Consider the following 20,363-nt stretch of genomic DNA (forward strand, 5'->3'; position numbering starts at 1 on the left):
TGTGTCCCATATATACATACTGTCAGTAGCTGGTTACCTTGTGTCCCATATATACATACTGTCAGTAGCTGGTTACCTTGTGTCCCATATATACATACTGTCAGTAGCTGGTTACCTTGTGTCCCATATATACATACTGTCAGTAGCTGGTTACCTTGTGTCCCATATATACATACTGTCAGTAGCTGGTTACCTTGTGTCCCATATATACATACTGTCAGTAGCTGGTTACCTTGTATCCCATATATACATACTGTCAGTAGCTGGTTACCTTGTGTCCCGTATATACATACTGACAGTAGCTGGTTACCTTGTGTCCCGTATATACATACTGACAGTAGCTGGTTACCTTGCCGTCACCCTTATCGATCATACTCTTAGTAGCTGATAACCGTGTCGTGTGCCTTATAGAACATACTGTCAGTAGCTGGTTACCTTGTCGTGTGCCTTATAGAACATACTGTCAGTAGCTGGTGACCCTGTCGTTTCCCTTATCGGACAGACTGACAGGTTAAATACCCGTGTCCCGTTTAGAGCAGACTACCAGTAGCTGGTTACCTTTTGTCCCATATATACATATTGTCAGTAGCTGGTTACATTGTCATGTCTCCTATAGAGCAGACTGACAGTAGCTGGTTACCTTGTCGTGTCGTTTATTGAGCAGACTGTCCGTAGCTGATTACCTTTTCGTGTCCCTTATAGAAGAGACTGTCGGTAGCTGGTTACCTTGTGTCCCTTATAGAGGAGACTGTCAGTTGCTGGTTACCTTGTCGTGTCCCTTATAGAGGAGACTGTCAGTGGCTGGTTACCTTGTAGTGTACCTTATGGAGCATACCGACAGTTGTTGTTTACTTTGTAGTGTCCTTATAGAGCTGCATGACAGTATCTATCTCATGATATCTCATGGATGGTCGATCACCTGGAAGGATGACCAGGCTAATAGAGAACCGAAATTGATAAGTTCACTGTGTCCCACATTGTTATTATCCCTGAGCATTCGCATATAGGCATGGGAAACGCCATTCCCGTCGTCCAGAGCAAGTCTGTACAAGCGGAACTAACAAGTCACACGGTTAAAACCAAACATCTACAAGCATATCATAAAAGAACTGACTACATAAAGTCTGATTAAATGTAGTGAAGCCCAAAACCTGGAGTTTTGTTTCGGTTACACATACAGTGTGTGATACGACAAACACATGTGTTGAACTTACAGATATATGACATGACATCAGGTGATCGAAAACGCCCATCATTATTCCAAGCAAGGGTACACTCAGCGTTGAGCTTTCCACGGACCGTGTCACTAGTCGGGCACATGAAAGTCATACGATTCCTGCTTGAAAATTATTCCAACAAATTAATATTTAAAAACTCTGCAAAACTTTAAAAACGTTTTGGGTTTAGAACCGTGACATTTCCAAAGTTGGACGACTTGTCCGATGCTTTTCCCCGAGTTAAACTTGATGAACTGAGCATCAGCACTGTGTAGTAGTGCTTCATAAACACATATTTGTAGTACGAATAAACACATATTTGTAGTAGTTATGTGCAGCAGTACTAACGCATCTAATTGCTGAGATTTCATCTGATTATAAAAAATGAGTTCATTCACTTTTTTCGTAACCTTGCTAAGCTACATAGACACGAAAACTGTATACTTGTGTTTTGTTGCTTGTTCTGAGATAAGCGAGATCTATTACAGCTCGCTGTAGGTGAGAGAGTCCCAGTTGAAAGAGGTCTTAAGTTGAAATTGAGACCCCAGATGACTGCGCGTTTCATTATGTTCAACATGCACCTGTATACTGAGACTCACTCACAGCTGCTAAAATTGTTTTACCCTATTCTCACATATGTGAAAGGGAATGCTCGCAGTCTCCACGTGGGTGGGTGTGGGCTGACTCAAATAGCCTCTCGGTCGTTGTCAGTCTACACTGTTTTCCTAGAAACCTACAAATATTTATTTATAATTTCCGTTGTGACCCTATTTCTAATGACAATGAAAGAGATTATATCCAACACGAATAACTTTATACATTTCAGCAACATGAGTTTCTTCCAAACATGTCAAATAGCAAACAACTCATATTTACTGGACAGGTATTTCAGATAATTGAGCTTTAAACGGGATCTAGTGGTCAGGTTGACACACGACCTCTTGTCCCAATAACGTAGATCGACGCTCATGTTGTTGATCACTGGATTGTCTGGTCCAGACTCGATAATTTTCACACCGCCGCCATATAGCTGGAATATTGCCGAGTACGACGTCACACAAGACGCCAACCAGTTGCATACCATCATTCTTTAGGACATCCAGTTACCCCGTAATACATCCAGAACAATATATCTACGGGTCTCTAAAAGTAAGTATGGTTCGGGATTGAATTTGATATGAAAGCATTTTCCCTGTGTAACATACTGCCAGAGCGTGGCTAGTAACTTCTCGCCTTGAAGCTAGCTCATGAACAGAGTGCAGGGAACAAACGACAAAAGTAATATTGTGACGGACTAACCAGGTGAAACTGAACATATTTACGTTCAATAACTTTCCCCATACCTGATTACCTATTCCATTACGACGCATAGTTACATGGCATCAGGTCTGATTAACCCTTACGGGACGGCGATAAAAGTGAAATGTGCCTGAAAGCGGCATCAAACCCAACTCAGATATTAACTCTCTTTAAACGTATGCATTGGTATCCTGTCGGACTTGCACTTACTAGGAGTGCTTTACTGACCCTCTCCCATCGATAACTCGGTGAGGGGAATGGATGGGGATGTTGATGGACGCTTGACTGACCCTTTAAGATAGGTACGGAGAGTTGTGCCTCAGCAGTTCTAATTATAGACTCCACTATGACAATTCCCTCCTGCGGATTACTGTCCGTTTCGTTGAGTAGTTAATCGCTTACTTGATCGTTTAGATGACTGAAATAGCTCTTTTTCTTTTGATTATAAGACATAACGCCCAGCATTCTTCAGTCTTAACACTCCTAACAAGGCTTATTTATTTTAGAAAAGGAATGTAAGCAATTACATTAATGTGTCTTTTTATCGTTATTAAATGTTTACAAAAGACACCAAAACGAGTTGAGGAAGAAAGGGTTAAAGAGGTCCGACAGCTCAGCCTATGAAATTCCAGATCTTACCTACCCGATCTAAATCTACCTGACAAAATCCCTGCTCGTGTATACGTGGTTGCATAAAGTGTCTATCTTCTCATCTTGTCTCTTCAACTGACTGAGTGAAGACTTGGGTTGCGCAAGGATGACTTCTTCGGCCGTAGTGATTTTCATGAGCGCCACACTTGTGGGTGTCGTATTAGGAGGTATCGAGAAGCAGGCAATTCATGGACCAGCCGAATTTGTAAATCGAATCAAAAGACAAGCAAACAAGCAGAATACAGCCATCAGTGGATTCAGTGCCCAGGAAAAACAAAACATAGTGGACAAACATAACGAATATAGAAGAATTCCCAATGCGGCGGATATGCTTCAAATGGTAAGAGTAGAAAAAATATCACCAGGTTGCACAATTGCATTTATTCTGTATTATCTTTGCTTAGCACTTGGAAAGTGTGATCACAATAGAGATTTGCCTAGAGGTCCAAGTATCTCCACAATAATGTGAACAATTGCCAACATAAATACTGTTTTGCTGATATTAATTTAACGAGACGATCTCACTCTTCATTTTACATTGAGAAGCGGCGATGGGTAGCCTCGTGGCGAAAGCGTTCGCTCGTCACGCCAAAGACCCGGACTCGATTCTCCACATGGGCAAAATGTGTGAATCCCGTTCCTGTTCGAACAGATTTAAAACCGTCATATAGCTGGAATGCTGCTAACTCACTTACTTACAAAGTGACAAACATAGGATTTGGATGGCATCTCGTGAATCCGGAACCCCTGTATTCCGAACGATCACTGACGGGAACAGCTATGTTTGGATAAAGAGACAAACCGATGGTTCGTTGAAGCAAAAATTCATGAACCTTATTGAATTCAGTGGTAGGGACAAGAAGCGTGAAACTAGATTTTACTGTACACGCGTGGGGTGGTGGGATAGCCTAATGGTTAAAGCGTTGGCTCGTCACGTCAAGACCCGGCGTTCGATTCCCCACATGGATACAATGTGTGAAACCATTTCTGCTGTCCCCACCGTGATATTGCTAGAATATAGCTAAAAGTGGTATAATACCATACTCATTTACTGACTGAAATATGTGTATATATTCCCGTGTTTTGCAAACTCCTGCCATGACTGATACGGATGATGTCATCATATTATTTGCTTATTGTGACGCTGCAAACATGAGGCCATGATTGGTTGTAACCGAGCCCCACCTTGTGAAGGCCTCTGTGGTCTCTTTCTTATCCAGACTTCACTTTTATATTATAGAAATCACCTTCCTATGTCTCAGTTAATGACAAACCAGATGTAACGTTCTATACGTGTTAGTTTCTGTAGTCTGGTCGGTGTCAAATCGACAGTTGCAATCAGAGATTATTATTGTAATTTGATACCTTTCATTGACCAATTAACACAGAGTAACTTAAGTCATGGTAGAATACATGTAAAGATCACTGTCTGGGAAATGAAGTTATACTGTATGATCTTCAGCATATCATACAAAGCATTCTCCGTTTCAAAGTGACATATCGCTGTTGTCACCTGAGGTATCCTTCTAGACCACATGCATAGCTTTATGTGCCATAAAATGTCACGGTTCTCCAGCGATAAGTCAACACTTAATAACTTTGTGTAACAGCTTTGTGTAGATAGGACTAACGGAGGTTCCGTAACAAAGGTAAGGCAGTTTTGTGAAAATAGCATGTAGAATCTAATTGACGATAGCTCATAACAGGTGAAGATGCGTGAAACGTTTAAAATATACCGTGGTACTGCATATTTCCCAGTATGTATTACGCCCAAATGTTTACGTAGGTTTGAAGAATTCTGTTTAAGTGATATTCAAAGAACTGTTTTGTAAAGTATGCGCGGTATGAAATCATAACGAAAAGACTGGGCCAGGTTTGATACCTGTCATCGCATCCTAGATACGTAAATGAGTGAGGTTATTTATACGCCGCAATATTCCAACTCTATGACGTCGGTCTGCAAACAATGAAGTCCGGACCAGACCACCCAGTGATGAACAGCATAAGCATCGATCTAAGCAACTGGGGTACGATGACACTTACGCTTTATTCAATATATACATATTATTTCTTAGTGTCCTAAGTAGACAATACCTGCCATAACATTGCTGACACGCCTTTAGGACCGTACACTCTCTGACCCCGGTCTATATTACTATTTAAATCCCTGTTAGTAACCATATTACGTGTTGTTCATAGGCGTAACACATTTGGAGATAATGCTTGTTTGAGTGCACTGAGTGGATTGAGTGCATCAGTCATATCTTTCTTAATCTGAGCCTCCTATTTTCTGTCGTTTTCAAAGGGGACATGTACATTGCAGTACGTATGTGTACCGTAATCAATACAGAAGGTGAAACCCTTTCAATCACTGAACATTCAGCATACATCAGGGTGATTGCTTCCACTTATGGAGCATGCTGATCGTAGACGTTGTTGCCTCGAATAAGAAATAAGATTAGAGGAGGATTGTTTTGTAAGATTACACGTTCTCTTCAATGTAATCTTCTTACAAACGCGAAAAGGTATTCATCATATGGCTAAAATCATAATCTCACCTATGATCTTGTGAATGACCACAATGTCATTTGGAAAGTGGTCAAATGTACAAAATGTCATACATATTACCAGTGATGATCTAAGTTAGAGTTGGTCCTCGGCAACCTATGTTTGGCGACTGATATGATGACATGTCGTCTGTAAAACTAGACCAGACAATCCAGTGATCAACATCACGAGCATCGGTCTACGCAATTGGAATACGATCACATACAACCTCCGTGTCAATGAGCCTGAAGACAGATTCAGTCGCCTCTTACAAGCAGTGACTATGCTTGTCGTAAGAGGCGACTAACGGGATCGGGTGGTCAGACTAGCTGACTTGGTTGACACATGTCATCGGTTCCCAATTGCACAGATCGATGCTCATGTTGTTGATCACTGGACTGTCTGGTCCAGACTCGATTATTTACAGACCGTCGCCATATAGCTGGAATATTGCTAAGTGCGACGTAAAACTAAACTCACTCACTCACTTACAAGCATGGGAAACTGGGGATTGCTGATTGTCGATTGCTGATTGCTGATTGCTGATTGCTGAACCCTTAACAGTTTAAAAGTAAGCACACTCGTTAAAGTTAGCTGTGAGAAGAATATTACACAGATAGTGATAGTAAAACTGAGTATGTATTGTCTCACGCCGCTTGTACCAACATTCCAGAAACATCAGTACAAATGGATTTCACAGAGTGTACCCATGTCGGAAATCGAACCTGCGTCTCCAGCCTGACAAACTGACGCTTCAACTACTGGGAATCCGTAAATTCATTATTGAACGTATTTCAGAGTCAGAAATTGTCTATCTTCTTGTGTCCTAACAACGTAACATTGTTCTGTACAAAATCGATTCAAACCCCAACAATCCAGTGTCTGGCATCATCAGCATCGACCTGCGCATGTTCTGTAACAACAATCAAGTCAGTGAGACAGAACGCCCCATCCAGCTTTATATAAACGTACGTTTCTGAAAAGAAGTAGGAAGATCGTCACCGGTGTATATAAAGTACCTCTGTATGCGAATAATGGACTTGAAAATATACCTTGTAGAAACTGTTTGCCAAGCGAATTCGGTGAAGCGTATTTTCAGGAGATTTATAATCAATACACCCGACTACCGTTGCATGTCTCCTAGTGTTTTATAGTGGATTATTACTTCTACCCAGTTCTCACTTCTACCTGGATTTACAATAGACTATAAAATTCATACTGATGTACTTTCACCGGCGTTTAGCATTAAACGTTCCCTTGGACGCATGACTACCTCGGTAAATGTTCCACATATGTATTGTCATTTGACCATTTGCTATTTTATTTCAAATGCCGTTAAGTTAAAGAAAAGAACATTTTGTGATACTGTAGTTGTTATATGGTCCTTCAATCACGGTTTTATACTGCTGATATATACTGATATATGCTCATTTATACTGCTGATACATACTGATATATGCTCATTTATACTGCTGATACATACTGATATATGCTCATTTATACTGCTGATACATACTGATATATGCTCATTTATACTGCTGATATATACTGATATATGCTCATTTATACTGCTGATACATACTGATATTTGCTGATTTATACTGCTGATATATACTGATATATGCTCATTTATACTGCTGATATATACTGATATATGCTCATTTATACTGCTGATATATACTGATATATGCTCATTTATACTGCTGATACATACTGATATTTGCTGATTTATACTGCTGATATATACTGATATATGCTCATTTATACTGCTGATATATACTGATATCTGCTCATTTATACTGCTGATACATACTGATATTTGCTGATTTATACTGCTGATATATACTGATATATGCTCATTTATACTGCTGATATATACTGATATATGCTCATTTATACTGCTGATACATACTGATATATGCTCATTTATACTGCTGATATATACTGATATATGCTCATTTATACTGCTGATACATACTGATATATGCTCATTTATACTGCTGATACATACTGATATATGCTCATTTATACTGCTGATATATACTGATATATGCTCATTTATACTGCTGATACATACTGATATATGCTCATTTATACTGCTGATATATACTGATATATGCTCATTTATACTGCTGATATATACTGATATATGCTCATTTATACTGCTGATACATACTGATATATGCTCATTTATACTGCTGATATATACTGATATATGCTCATTTATACTGCTGATATATACTGATATATGCTCATTTATACTGCTGATATATACTGAGGGAAAGAAATAAGAAAACATCATCTCATGACAGTGCAAAAAGCCTGTGAGGAAACTTGGTAAAAAGTAAGGAGCACTTGAACTTTCATAAATTTCCTTGTTTGTGTCCCTCAGTATATTTGTCGCAGGTGTGCAGTTTTCTCACGTCATGATTTGGCGAAATACTGCCGATGTGGTGATAATTCACTCACTCACTCCCTCACTCACTCACTCCACATATACATTCATGTTATGTCGCAACATTCTGTCGTGTTGTTATAGGTAATCAAACATAATAAGCACGATTTGATTTATGGCTATAGAGGGTTAACACACTCCTCCATGTTGTTGTCCAAGGACTGATCTCGGACTGCCAAACATGTAGTCAGTGGTGATTATGTTTTACTGTCTGACTGGGTGTGTATAGTACCCATCATTCCTTGTCTGGTGGGGCGTGGGAACTCATGTCGGGATTACTCGTCACTTTATACCTTGGTGGAAATAACTTGGCGGATCAAACAACTAGCAGGCGAGTAAACACATTACTAAGAATGATGTCAGCATAGAGACTAGCTTCTCGCTACAGTAGCTAACAACCTGAGAACATATCATTTCCATCCTCGGGAAAAGAAATGTTTTGTCTACACAAGCATGACGACAAACAATTAAGGTACCACGTGTCAGTCCCTTTCACAAAAGATGTTCCTTTTCGTAGTTTCAAACAAATACGTTTCATATTTTTTATGTTCGCTTACAGTAGTCATCGTTTGATAGTTGTTCAGCATGAGCTATCCATTTCGGATACAGACCGGGAAAGCCACATTTCCGAAACAAATAGCCAAAACTGATGTGGCTCTCCCGGCAATAGTTACGGTTGCGCGAACATGGAATGTTATTTATTCATTTGTAAAACATAAATAATAATAACTATAGGATTACTTATTATACCTATTATATATATTATATATATATATATTACCATACTTTGATTATTGTTGTCACATATGCGACAACTGTACGACAGAACAATCTATTATTTTAGAACATTTACAATTAGACGCTCTAAGAACGATTTGCGGAGCCGTGAGAGGAACCAGTCATGAAAAAATCTACAATGAGACAAACTTCGTACCATTAGTTAAGCGTAGAGAAATCAAGAAACTTACTTTATTCTAGAAAATGAATAATAATCTTACACAACACAAGACCGGTATTTCCTGTCACCGCGTGTGCTCTTACACCGAAACTTATAGCCATCATAGCATAAACGCCTGCCTCCTCACACACTCTCAATGAAGTTTATTTGAACCTGTGAATTTGCCATGGTTCTGACATGGAGTGAACAAGAAGTCATTTATATATGATAGGGACAAACAAGATTGACTCAGTGTCAATTAAGTTTGAAAGAAGTACGCCTTTGATCTCACGCTTGATCTCACGAGTAGTAAACAGTAGTTACTGTAGTTTTCTATGAACACAATACTATATAATGTGGCTTAGAATCCTAAATAGAGACCCTCTTCTCCCGGTATTGCTAAATACAGCGCTTTTGAGTAGGAAAGATTATTCGTTTCTCATACGGACACTTTTTTACCAGTTACGGTATCCAATAATGAATTAACCTGTGGCTTTCCCGGCTACAGCCATGTAATTGGAAATGTGGCTTTCCCGGTAATAGTGCGTGAGTTTAGTTTTACGCCGCACTCAGCAATATTCCAGCTATATGGCGGCGGTCTGTAAATATTCGAGTCTGGACCAGAGAATCCAGTGATCAACAACATGAGCATCGATCTGCGCAATTGGGAACCGATGACGTGTCAACCAAGTCAGCGAGCCTGACCACCCGATCCCGTTAGTCGTCTCTTACAAGCATAGTCTTTCCCGGTAATAGTAATTTTTAAAATGTGGCTTTCCCGGCCTGACGCCATCCATTTCAACACCCGGATACAAACCCCAAGTCCAACAACTCCTTATTCCTGGCCAGGACCAGTGAAAACAAATGCTCGCTGCACATAGTTGCGCCCCCAGGTCTCGCCAGGATCCGTTGGTTGTGGGTTCGGAACAGAGATTGATTCTCAGTACGATCTCTGCTTTGTCAGGAACATCTCCCATCCCACTTGCTGTCGCAAGAAGGTATTCAACTTCCACGATTTCGGGTTTTCTTTTCATCCCCGACCGATCTGAGACGGCGTGATACAGATAAAGTCAAGGAGGTTTATTGTACACTAGGTCTCTGGTCCATATACAAGAGACTCGGTGTTATATGTACAATAATTTTCTTTGACCTCCTCGTACACGCTCGAACTCCATACCTCCCAAATGTGAGCAAACTGTTCATAGAAACATTATTCTGGAACAGTTCCATTTCCCGCACCCAAGCAGATGCAATATACAGATCCAATTCTAAATCACTATCGTTTTTGTTCACTACTACGAAGTGAGTATTTTCAATCACCCCAAGTGGCACAGGTCGTTAGTGTCCGACATTGTACACACATGCCATCGTGATCTTCAACACAGCAGGACGCCACCAGAAACACGACGGCTGAACCGAATGAACCAGACTCTGGCCAAAATAACAAATGAGCGACGAATATAATATCAAGATAATATAACCGTAAATAACGGCCCCTATTATGAACAAAATATAATCTTTTCCTATGAAGAGATTCAGATGTCAGATTTGTACTGTACTGGGTTCGTGATGGTGCCAACGCGGTCAGATGTCACGCTTGGATTATGATAATTTGATTACCCTCAATTATTACCCCTGGTACCTAATAGTATACATGCATGGTGTTTCGTTAGTCCATTATATGACTTGCTCTACATATTTGAACCCAGTTAACATTGTCAGTGTAAGTACATAATTGTACATTATTGTAGGATATTTATATACCGCATATATCCATGCAAGTACCTTGCTCAATGCGCTGGTGTTTGTTTGACTCGACCACTGGATGTCAATGTCATCGTCACATCGTATTATCAATCTCAACTCCCTGGATAGTATACAACACTTGGCGCACTGAGTTCTTTTTTATTCTGGCTCTGTCATCCTTACGAGGTACCTAGTTCACACCTGGAACACATGGCCAGAGTACTTTGTCCATGTTGACTGCACTTCGCTGTACCCGCAACTAGGTGTATGCATAAATTCATGTGGCCACCATCTGGTCAGATACCAACGGATTCGCGGGTTCTTTTACGTGCACAGGGTTGTGTTCTGTACACGAGGGGTTGTAACAATACGGAAAAATTCTGCACACAAAGCTGACTCCAAGGTTTTACACCTGGTCACATCACGACACCTCAACCTCGAGTATAATTATGTTGTCTATGTTTGCTTGTCGACTGAATGCATGGGTTGGTGAGACTCGCAGATATCCTGACTAACTGGGTCGTTCCTCAATATCTCAGTCCCAATTCCAAAAGCACTGGTTTGTCCGGTCGATAATCGATAATTTACGATGATAACCGATAGTGATTAAATGGTTCTCGATTAAATGGTAAGACGTCCTACAAGACAGACTCAATGGGTACACTAATTAGCTGAGTCATGCTGTCTACCCCTATTTCATTAATGAGCTGACCCAGAGTCACTACAGTTCATAGTAACAATACACTTAGTGTTAAGGTTAGTCGATTACAGAACCCACCCGCAGATGATACTTCTAAATCAGAGAGCCACTTCTGTATTAACAAATCAATAAGACAGTTCTTTACCTCATGCTTTATCCATGATCACATGTGAACTGAAATATCGTGTATACATGTGATCCACTTATAACTATCAGGTGATCTACAAGAGGCACTGACTAAGAAATGATACCATATATTAGATAACATTGAGGATTTGACTAAAGAGTACAATTTTGAATATCAGTATCAATGAATATCAATACGAACTGGTTTCCATCCGGTCTAATCATACAACATGTAATATGGATTACTTTATACGAGTAGTTTTCTTAAAAACATTAAATGAATATTAACATTTTCAATGATAATTAAATTTCCAAAGCCCCATATTTCATATGTTCATAATGGAATTACTATAGTATCAAATAACAGTTGTCAGGAAATAGATAAATTAAAACATCTAGTTCTTGATAAAAAAATAGTTCAAAACTTTAAGAGAGTTTTCACATTATGATCGCCTTACTGATGTGAAGGAATATTTCTTACTACAGATGATACCTAGGTATCAATATTCATTTAGGTAAGTATCAGAGATTGCAATTTTTTCACTGTACTCCTTTCGCCCTTTTTGAAATCTATGAAGTGACCTTTTCTTCTCACTTTCTAAAATATGAATATGCTAAACAGAGTGAAAATATGATCAGATGTCTATAATCGTCTCTAAATATGTTGTCATTTTTATCTGTTAGTTTTAAAGTTAGTTGTATGCAACCAACCATTAAAAACCCGTTGTTTTAAGCGGTTTGTCTTTTGGGATTTCTGTATTGTGGTAAGAAACCGATTTTAATGGCGCCTGTAGCACTGTTTTAACTATATGGAACACCAGAAATGAGCATCACATGTGGGGAACCGAACCCATGTTTTCGTCGTGACGAGGGAACGTTTGAACCTCTGGGGTACCCCACCGCCAATGGTGAACAATGTGCCATAAGGTGGTGGTCTTAGTGAACAATGTGCGATAAGGTGGTGGTCTTAGTGAACAATGTGCCATAAGGTGGTGGTCTTAGTGAACAATGTGCCATAAGGTGGTGGTCTTAGTGAACAATGCGCCATAAGGTGGTGGTCTTAGTGAACATTGTGCCATAAGGTGGTGGTCTTAGTGAACATTGTGCCATAAGGTGGTGGTCTTAGTGAACAATGTGCCATAAGGTGGTGGTCTTAGTGAACAATGCGCCATAAGGTGGTGGTCTTAGTGAACAATGTGCTAATAGTTAGCTGTGAATGGCATGGTAGGAAGTGGCCAGGAAGAATCCCTCAAGAGGTGTTGGTGTACGGTATTGGAAGGAATGGATGACTGATCTGCAAAGAGCAGGCGATGAATGATGGGAAAGCGGTGGTTTGAATCAGTGTGCTGTGAGATACATCTGCAAGAACGGTCTGCTAAAAGACAACGATAACCGATTTACTAAGACGAGATGGTGAACAATCTTTAAAAAAGTTGGTTATGGATGAGCAGTTTGCTTAGAGAAGATTTGCACGATCTGCTTAAAAGTTATGATGAACGATTTACTAAGAGGTGTTGATGCAAAATCTGCTTAAACTTTATGACAAAGGATTTGCAAAGAGATGTTGAACGACCAGCTAAAAGGTTATGAAGGACGATCTACTATGGGTTATGCCGAACTTCTTGCTAAGAGGTGGTGATAAAGCAGGGACACTCTCAGGACAAACTGTGAACATGTCAGACAAATGGTGATGCAAAGGATTGAAATTTAACTCGGTGTTACGCGAAACTTGCCGCTTTGTTGAAACTAATCGAATAGAGTCACCTGATGTTTACTACCTGAATTCTCATAACCTGTGAGACCACCGCGGTCTTAACGCCAAATCAACAGAGAGTTCAGCTGCGTATTGTATTTTCTCATTGCAGTCCTGGGACAACGAACTGGAGGCCCTGGCACAAGGTTGGGCGAACCAGTGTAAATTCGATCACAACCCATCGAGAACAATCGCCTCGTCATCAAGCCCCATCGGCGAAAATGTGCATATCAAAGCACGTGCGTTTCATACCCATGAAAGATTTTTATTATGCATGATGATAAATGATAAGGACACGAGTTAAATGAATGCATACGCTAAGGCAGTAATTTGTGAAGCATTCGTAAAATATTACATGGACGCATTGATTTTCACCACACTTGTAGGCAAATTGTTTTATCATGGTATGACTTCTTAAGTAGTGAGTTATGTTATACAAGGAGATTCGATTGCATTTTCGTACATTATATTTCCTTCAATTTATGTGCTGTATTTGTTAAAATAACTATTTGTTAACGGACTCGTGGATTGGTCTTCAGCAACCCATTCTTGTCGTAACAGGCAACTGACGGGAACAGGTGGCCCGACTTGATTGACACATGTCATCGTATGCCAGTTGCGTAGCTCGATGTACATACTGTTGATCCCTGGATTGTCTGAGCCAAATTTGATTATTCACAGAACCCGCCATATTGCTGGAATATTGCTGAATATTGCGGCGTGAAACAACAAATAAAACAAAAACGTACGAATTCTTTCTGACGTGTTTAATTTGTGCCACCTTTTGAATCACATAAACACCTGTGTTGTGCTGAAATGTGGTTTGTTTCCAACAGCGTATTATGACGAGGTTTCCACTGTGACATCCTGGTATAACGAGGTATCCGACTACACCTACAGTTCGAACAGCTGCAGTAGAGTATGTGGGCATTACACACAGGTAAATATCTACAGCAAACATAACTAGTAGGCGGCAACAACACGGTGATCAATACACTCAGGTAAATATCTACACCAAACATAACTAGTAGGCGGCAACAACACGGTGATCAATACACTCAGGTAAATATCTACAGCAAACATAACTAGTAGGCGGCAACAACACGGTGATCAATACACTCAGGTAAATATCTACAGCAAACATAACTAGTAGGCGGCAACAACACGGTGATCAATACACTCAGGTAAATATCTACAGCAAACATAACTAGTAGGCGGCAACAACACGGTGATCAATACACTCAGGTAAATATCTACAGCAAACATAACTAGTAGGCGGCAACAACACGGTGATCAATACACTCAGGTAAATATCTACAGCAAACATAACTAGTAGGCGGCAACAACACGGTGATCAATACACACAGGTAAATATCTACACCAAACATAACTAGTAGGCGGCAACAACACGGTGATCAATACACTCAGGTAAATATCTACACCAAACATAACTAGTAGGCGGCAACAACACGTTAACAAGTGAAACCTAAATTTAATAGTCTTGTGTAAGCACAACAGAAATAGTTATTTGGATTTTAAAAGCAGTGTTATCATATCCGCAACAATATTTCCTTTAATTGTAAATGCAAATGACTGTGTCATCCCTAAAACAATTACCAGAAGAACCTGCTCTAAATATTCATATGTCTTCCCAATTAGTTCAGCCTAACATTTCCACAGCTTCATATTTTGTTTTTGAAATAGGCTGGTGCTTAAAGTTTTATTCTCGGTATGTATCGAGTACATGAAAGCAACAAGTTGGTTAACGGACATAGGTAAATTTGACACGGAACATATCGAGTACTCGGCAACTAAAGTGATAATTAAGCACATGATAAAGGTACACATTGGCAAAACATTGGCAAAACATGTATCCCATAGTATCAACATGTTATCATTAACCACAGCCTGACAATGTATCACAACCTCAACTTTTACGTACTATTTGGATTACCCTCTTGGTGTGTTAACTTATGCCAAAGGTTTGTAAAAAATATATATATTAATTGTAATATGGAGTCTTCCTAGTTCTCCATATATCGTAAAACAAGGGTCTAAGTTTAGTAATCCTGTAATGAGTGTAACAATTTTTAATTAAGTTTCTCTAAAATTTCGAGGTTTTCGAATGACCAGACTTCTGCACTATAGGTCATAATAGGTATTACCAGTACGGCAAATGCTTACAATAAGCAATATAAAGGCGAGTCTAACTTTCCATCTTTTTTCACTAAAGTATGGAGAATCATACTCGTAACTTAGTTTTGTACTTGATGCGATTTTTCAACTTTACAAATATTACCAAATCTTTGTCTTCAATATAATTCAGATTTACACCATTACTTTAATAACAAAGGCGGCCTTTACACACATTGCATTTATCAAAATTAACTACCGGTTTTCAAAGATTGTATCAATATATACCGTATCTTCAGGTTGTATGGGCTACGAGCTACAAGATCGGGTGTGGGATCAAGTTCTGCAGCACCATAGAAAAGACAAGCATCACCAATGGATACGTGGTTGTGTGCAACTACCTGCCGGCGTGAGTAAAATACTGACTTTTCTAATCGTGGTTAGTACCGACGTAGTCAAATAGATACTGAACATTCCAAGAGCAAAGTCGGCAATTTCTAGTATATGAAGTTGTCTGCATTTCCAGCCTGATAGTTATCTTGGTTTATGAATAAACTGCGACTGGAACCTTAAGTCAACTTTGTGATGCACGGAGCAGTTCCACAAAGCAATCGTTTTGCTACGACCCTCGTAATTCTATGTTAAGTATGGGAGTTACGGTCACCTTAGAGCTACGATAATCCTTAGTCTATGTTCAAGCAATGGAGTTGCGATCATCTTTGCGCTACGATTACCGTAAGCAAGTTTACAATTTGGGGAGTTACCATCACCTTAGCGCCTCGACGATCGCACGTCTATGTATAAGAAAGGAAGTTACGACCACCACATCGACAGTCTATGTTCAGACAAGGGAGTTACGATTTACTACGATCATCGTAAATCAATGTCTAAGTAAACGAGTTACGATCACCCTGGCACCACGACCATCGAAATACAATGTTAAAGTATGACAATTACAATCATCTTACCCCTACGGATACATACGTCTACGTATAGGAATGGGACGTACGATCACCTTAGCGCTATTATCGCTTTGCGGTCTTCAGCTTCATTCTGTCACATTCATTCCCAGCGGAAACTATCGAGGAGTAAAGCCGTACACGTCGGGCGCATCATGCAGCCAGTGTCCAACAGATAAACCGACGTGTGACAACAAACTGTGTCGTAAGCATTTTATTTCTATAAAGAATTATGTTTCACCTTCATGTAGTGTTATGGTATTTCATGTATGTATGTCGAATGTTCTTAAATGTGTATTTGTACTTTCTGTAGAAACCCATGAAGGTCCGGGTTAGAATTGGTGTTCCGCGACCCATGCTTGTCGTAAGAGACTGCGGGATCGGGTGGTCAGCCTAACTGACTAGGTTGACACGTGCCATCGCATCTCAATTATGTAATTCGATATCGATGCACATGGTGTTGTCTGGTCCAGACAGTATTATGTACAGACCGACGCCATATTGCTGGAATATTGCTCTGGGCAGTGTTAAACTAGAAGCAAGCCAACGTGAAGTTCTAAATCCTGAGGGAAGAAATACATCAGTTATTACTTAGTGTAGACAATCGAATTTTGGTAAGGTTAATTGTGTCTGTGTATTGGTTAATAATTTTGTTTGGGTGTTGACAAGACATCAAAGCATGACGAGGTGGTAGGGTAGACTAATGGTTCAGCGTCCGATCATCATGACTTGGGTTCGATTCCAAACATGGGTACAATGTGTGAAGCCCATGTCTATGTTCCTCGTTATGGCATTGGTGGAATATTGCTAAAGGCGGCGTAGAAACCCCCACACTCACTTAAACCACCACACAACATCTTGTCTGGCATGGATAACGTGTTTGAGTGGCATTTGTTTAAGGTGAGACGCACAATATAGGACGTAATTTAAGTTAACAACTTCTTTATTTCTGGAGATTTATCCATCACAATATAGAACAAACATTATAGATAACAACTTATTTATTTCTTGAGTGCAACGGTTCCAGATAGATTCTTGTAGCGTTGTCAAGGGGGAAAGACAACATGATAACGGTACAAGAATCTGTATCGAAACGTCGCACCTCCACGAAATAAACACATTGTTATCCGTAAAATGTGTTCTATATTGGCATGGACAAAACGCCACTAAATGCTGTCATGCCCCAGGATGACGCCCATGCGATACTGCTACATACATCTTGATCATAACGGTCTCTTTCACCCAGGTGCAGGCAGTGCAAGCAATCCCTCCACTGTCGGAAGTACAGGTGCCGGGGGTACGGGTGCCACGCCCACGACTGTTGCTACCAAGACGACCACCAGTGGCGCCACCGTCGGGGCTGCAACCAGTCCTATTTTGCTTCTGATACTCGTCTGTGTCAATATACTGCCAATAGGCTAAAGCTTGTATTAATCAGCAAACATGTTGGTCACAGTTAGGAAGACTAACCTCACGTGCAGGGGCTAACAGTTACAACCAACACGAAAGAAGAATGACTAGATTTGGGGGATATATTGGAGGACTTAACCGTTGGCGTTTAGAAATGTAGAATGTAGAAGAAAAGCAAGATTTATAGGTGTCAGCTTCTTTAATATGTATAACACGACGTATGCATGCTCTTCATCAGTTGATGAATGGCACAAAGAATAGCTAAGATAAGCCAACAACATTCTGTTCATTAATATTTTGAAGAAGTGGGGCTAGTATGTTTTTATTTTTATTTTTTGTTCTTTTGAACCAACACGTGTTCACTGTAGACTACCGACTATATCATATGCATGTGTTTATGGATAGCTATCACATTACTTCGTTTTTTATGGGCCAGAACAACCTTGATCATATTAGCACCATTATCACTGATATATCACGTTGTTAAGTAATGGTAAAAGCCACAACACGTTTTGAATATGAGGGTTGAAGCACATATGACAAATATGTATTTGTAACTGTAACACTTTGCATGTTACCTAAAGAAAATCATTGCAAATATATCTCGAAATATCATTCATACAGACGTTTTCCATGACTCAGTTAGACTAAACAATTCATATGTGCATGTAGATGCTTGTATTTGTAACTGAACGTATTGATTATAAAGCATGTCTGTTTTAGGAAATATCCTTGCGGTTTTAATGGATCAGATAACAGCGATATTTACATTAGTTCCCAAGATGACTGGAGATATGGCCGAAAGCCCATGTCTTGCCACACACAAATATTTTGTTTTGTTGTTTGTTGTAATACCTATTTGCCTCTCATACAATGGATACTGCAATACTTCACGTGGACCATGTTCCTTTAATCCCACTATGTAGATTCTGCTTCCACCCGATGTGTTAATATTGTGACTCAGGATCTCAAAAAGATATAACCTGCGCTCTCACTGTGGTGGTCTCGTTCGGTTGATAAGGACATGGTTTTTAAAAGTCGATCTAAGATAAAAGAAATCGTGTTTACAAAATGCAGCTATAAGGATATTAACATCTCAGAAAAGAAACCGAAAGCCCTCATATTGTTTTACGTCGGTTTCATAAAATAGTTGGGGTCAAACTCGGGCCGTATTGTGAGATTCTATTAGTCACACAATCAAGTTTAATGCAATCGTTGTTAATCTCTCATGCGTTTGTATGCTTGTATTGCTATTAAAGTTTATTTGCAATAAAGTATTTACGAATTACGAACACTCTTCTCTATAATTTTTAAATGGGTCATGCAGACAGACGTTTGTATTTCATAAGCTGAGATCAGACACGGCCGACATGGATCCATTCACTCTGTGTCATAGTAGATAGGTGACATACCACACTGTGTAATAGTGACACAATAGATAACCGTACACGTTCACACAGTGACACAGTAGATAACCGTACACGTTCATACAGTGACACAGTAGATAACCTTACACGTTCATACAGTGACACAGTAGATAGCCATACACGTTCATACAGTGACACAGTAGATAACAGTACACGTTCATACAGTGACACAGTAGATAGCCATACACGTTCATACAGTGACACAGTAGATAGCCATACATGTTCATATTAGTCAATACTGTCACACAGATGGTATATCAGTCAATACTGTCACAGAGATGATATATCAGTCAATACTGTCACAGAGATGATATATCAGTCAATACTGTCACAGTGATGATATATCAGTCAATACTGCCACAGAGATGATATATCAGTCAATACTGTCACAGAGATGATATATCAGTCAATACTGTCACAGTGATGATATATCAGTCAATACTGTCACAGTGATGATATATCAGTCAATACTGCCACAGAGATGATATATCAGTCACTACTGTCACAAAGATGATATATCAGTCAATACTGTCACAGTGATGATATATCAGTCAATACTGCCACAGAGATGATATATCAGTCAATACTGTCACAAAGATGATATATCAGTCAATACTGTCACAAAGATGACATATCAGTCAATACTGTGTCCGCACTGTCACACTGACCAAATCTGTCCATGTGGTCACAAAGTAGATATGCTCGTCCATACTTTCCTATTGCAGGTATACACGTACTTACTTTCACACAGAAGCTACAGTTGTCCACAGTGTCACACAGACGATATACAAGCTCGTGCATTTACGTTGCAGATATATCCTCCTTCTTATTATATCTGGTTATTACAAACATATCAGTTGTGGCAAACATAAAAATTGAAACCTTATTCTACAAAACACCAGATGGCATGAAACGTGCCGGTCGAATATGTCAAGATCGCGACTGTTGTCCATACTATCATCTGGCAACAAAATGTTGGCATTCAGCCAGCTTAAGTCTGAAG

At 39.7% G+C, this 20,363-nt stretch overlaps 1 protein-coding gene across 1 annotated transcript; it reads left to right on the forward strand.

Annotated features, from left to right (window-relative positions):
* The first annotated feature begins 3,202 nt into the window (after positions 1-3,202).
* On the forward strand, positions 3,203-19,225 carry LOC137258187 (GLIPR1-like protein 1). The gene is made up of 6 exons (XM_067795765.1): positions 3,203-3,507; positions 13,544-13,670; positions 14,268-14,371; positions 15,864-15,973; positions 16,637-16,728; positions 17,770-19,225. The coding sequence occupies exons 1-6, from the start codon at positions 3,274-3,276 to the stop codon at positions 17,943-17,945; spliced, it is 843 nt and encodes a 280-aa protein (XP_067651866.1). The 5' UTR covers positions 3,203-3,273; the 3' UTR covers positions 17,946-19,225.
* The last annotated feature ends 1,138 nt before the right edge of the window (positions 19,226-20,363 follow it).

This window comes from Haliotis asinina, chromosome 12 (assembly GCF_037392515.1).
Source record: "Haliotis asinina isolate JCU_RB_2024 chromosome 12, JCU_Hal_asi_v2, whole genome shotgun sequence".
Taxonomy (NCBI): domain Eukaryota; kingdom Metazoa; phylum Mollusca; class Gastropoda; order Lepetellida; family Haliotidae; genus Haliotis; species Haliotis asinina.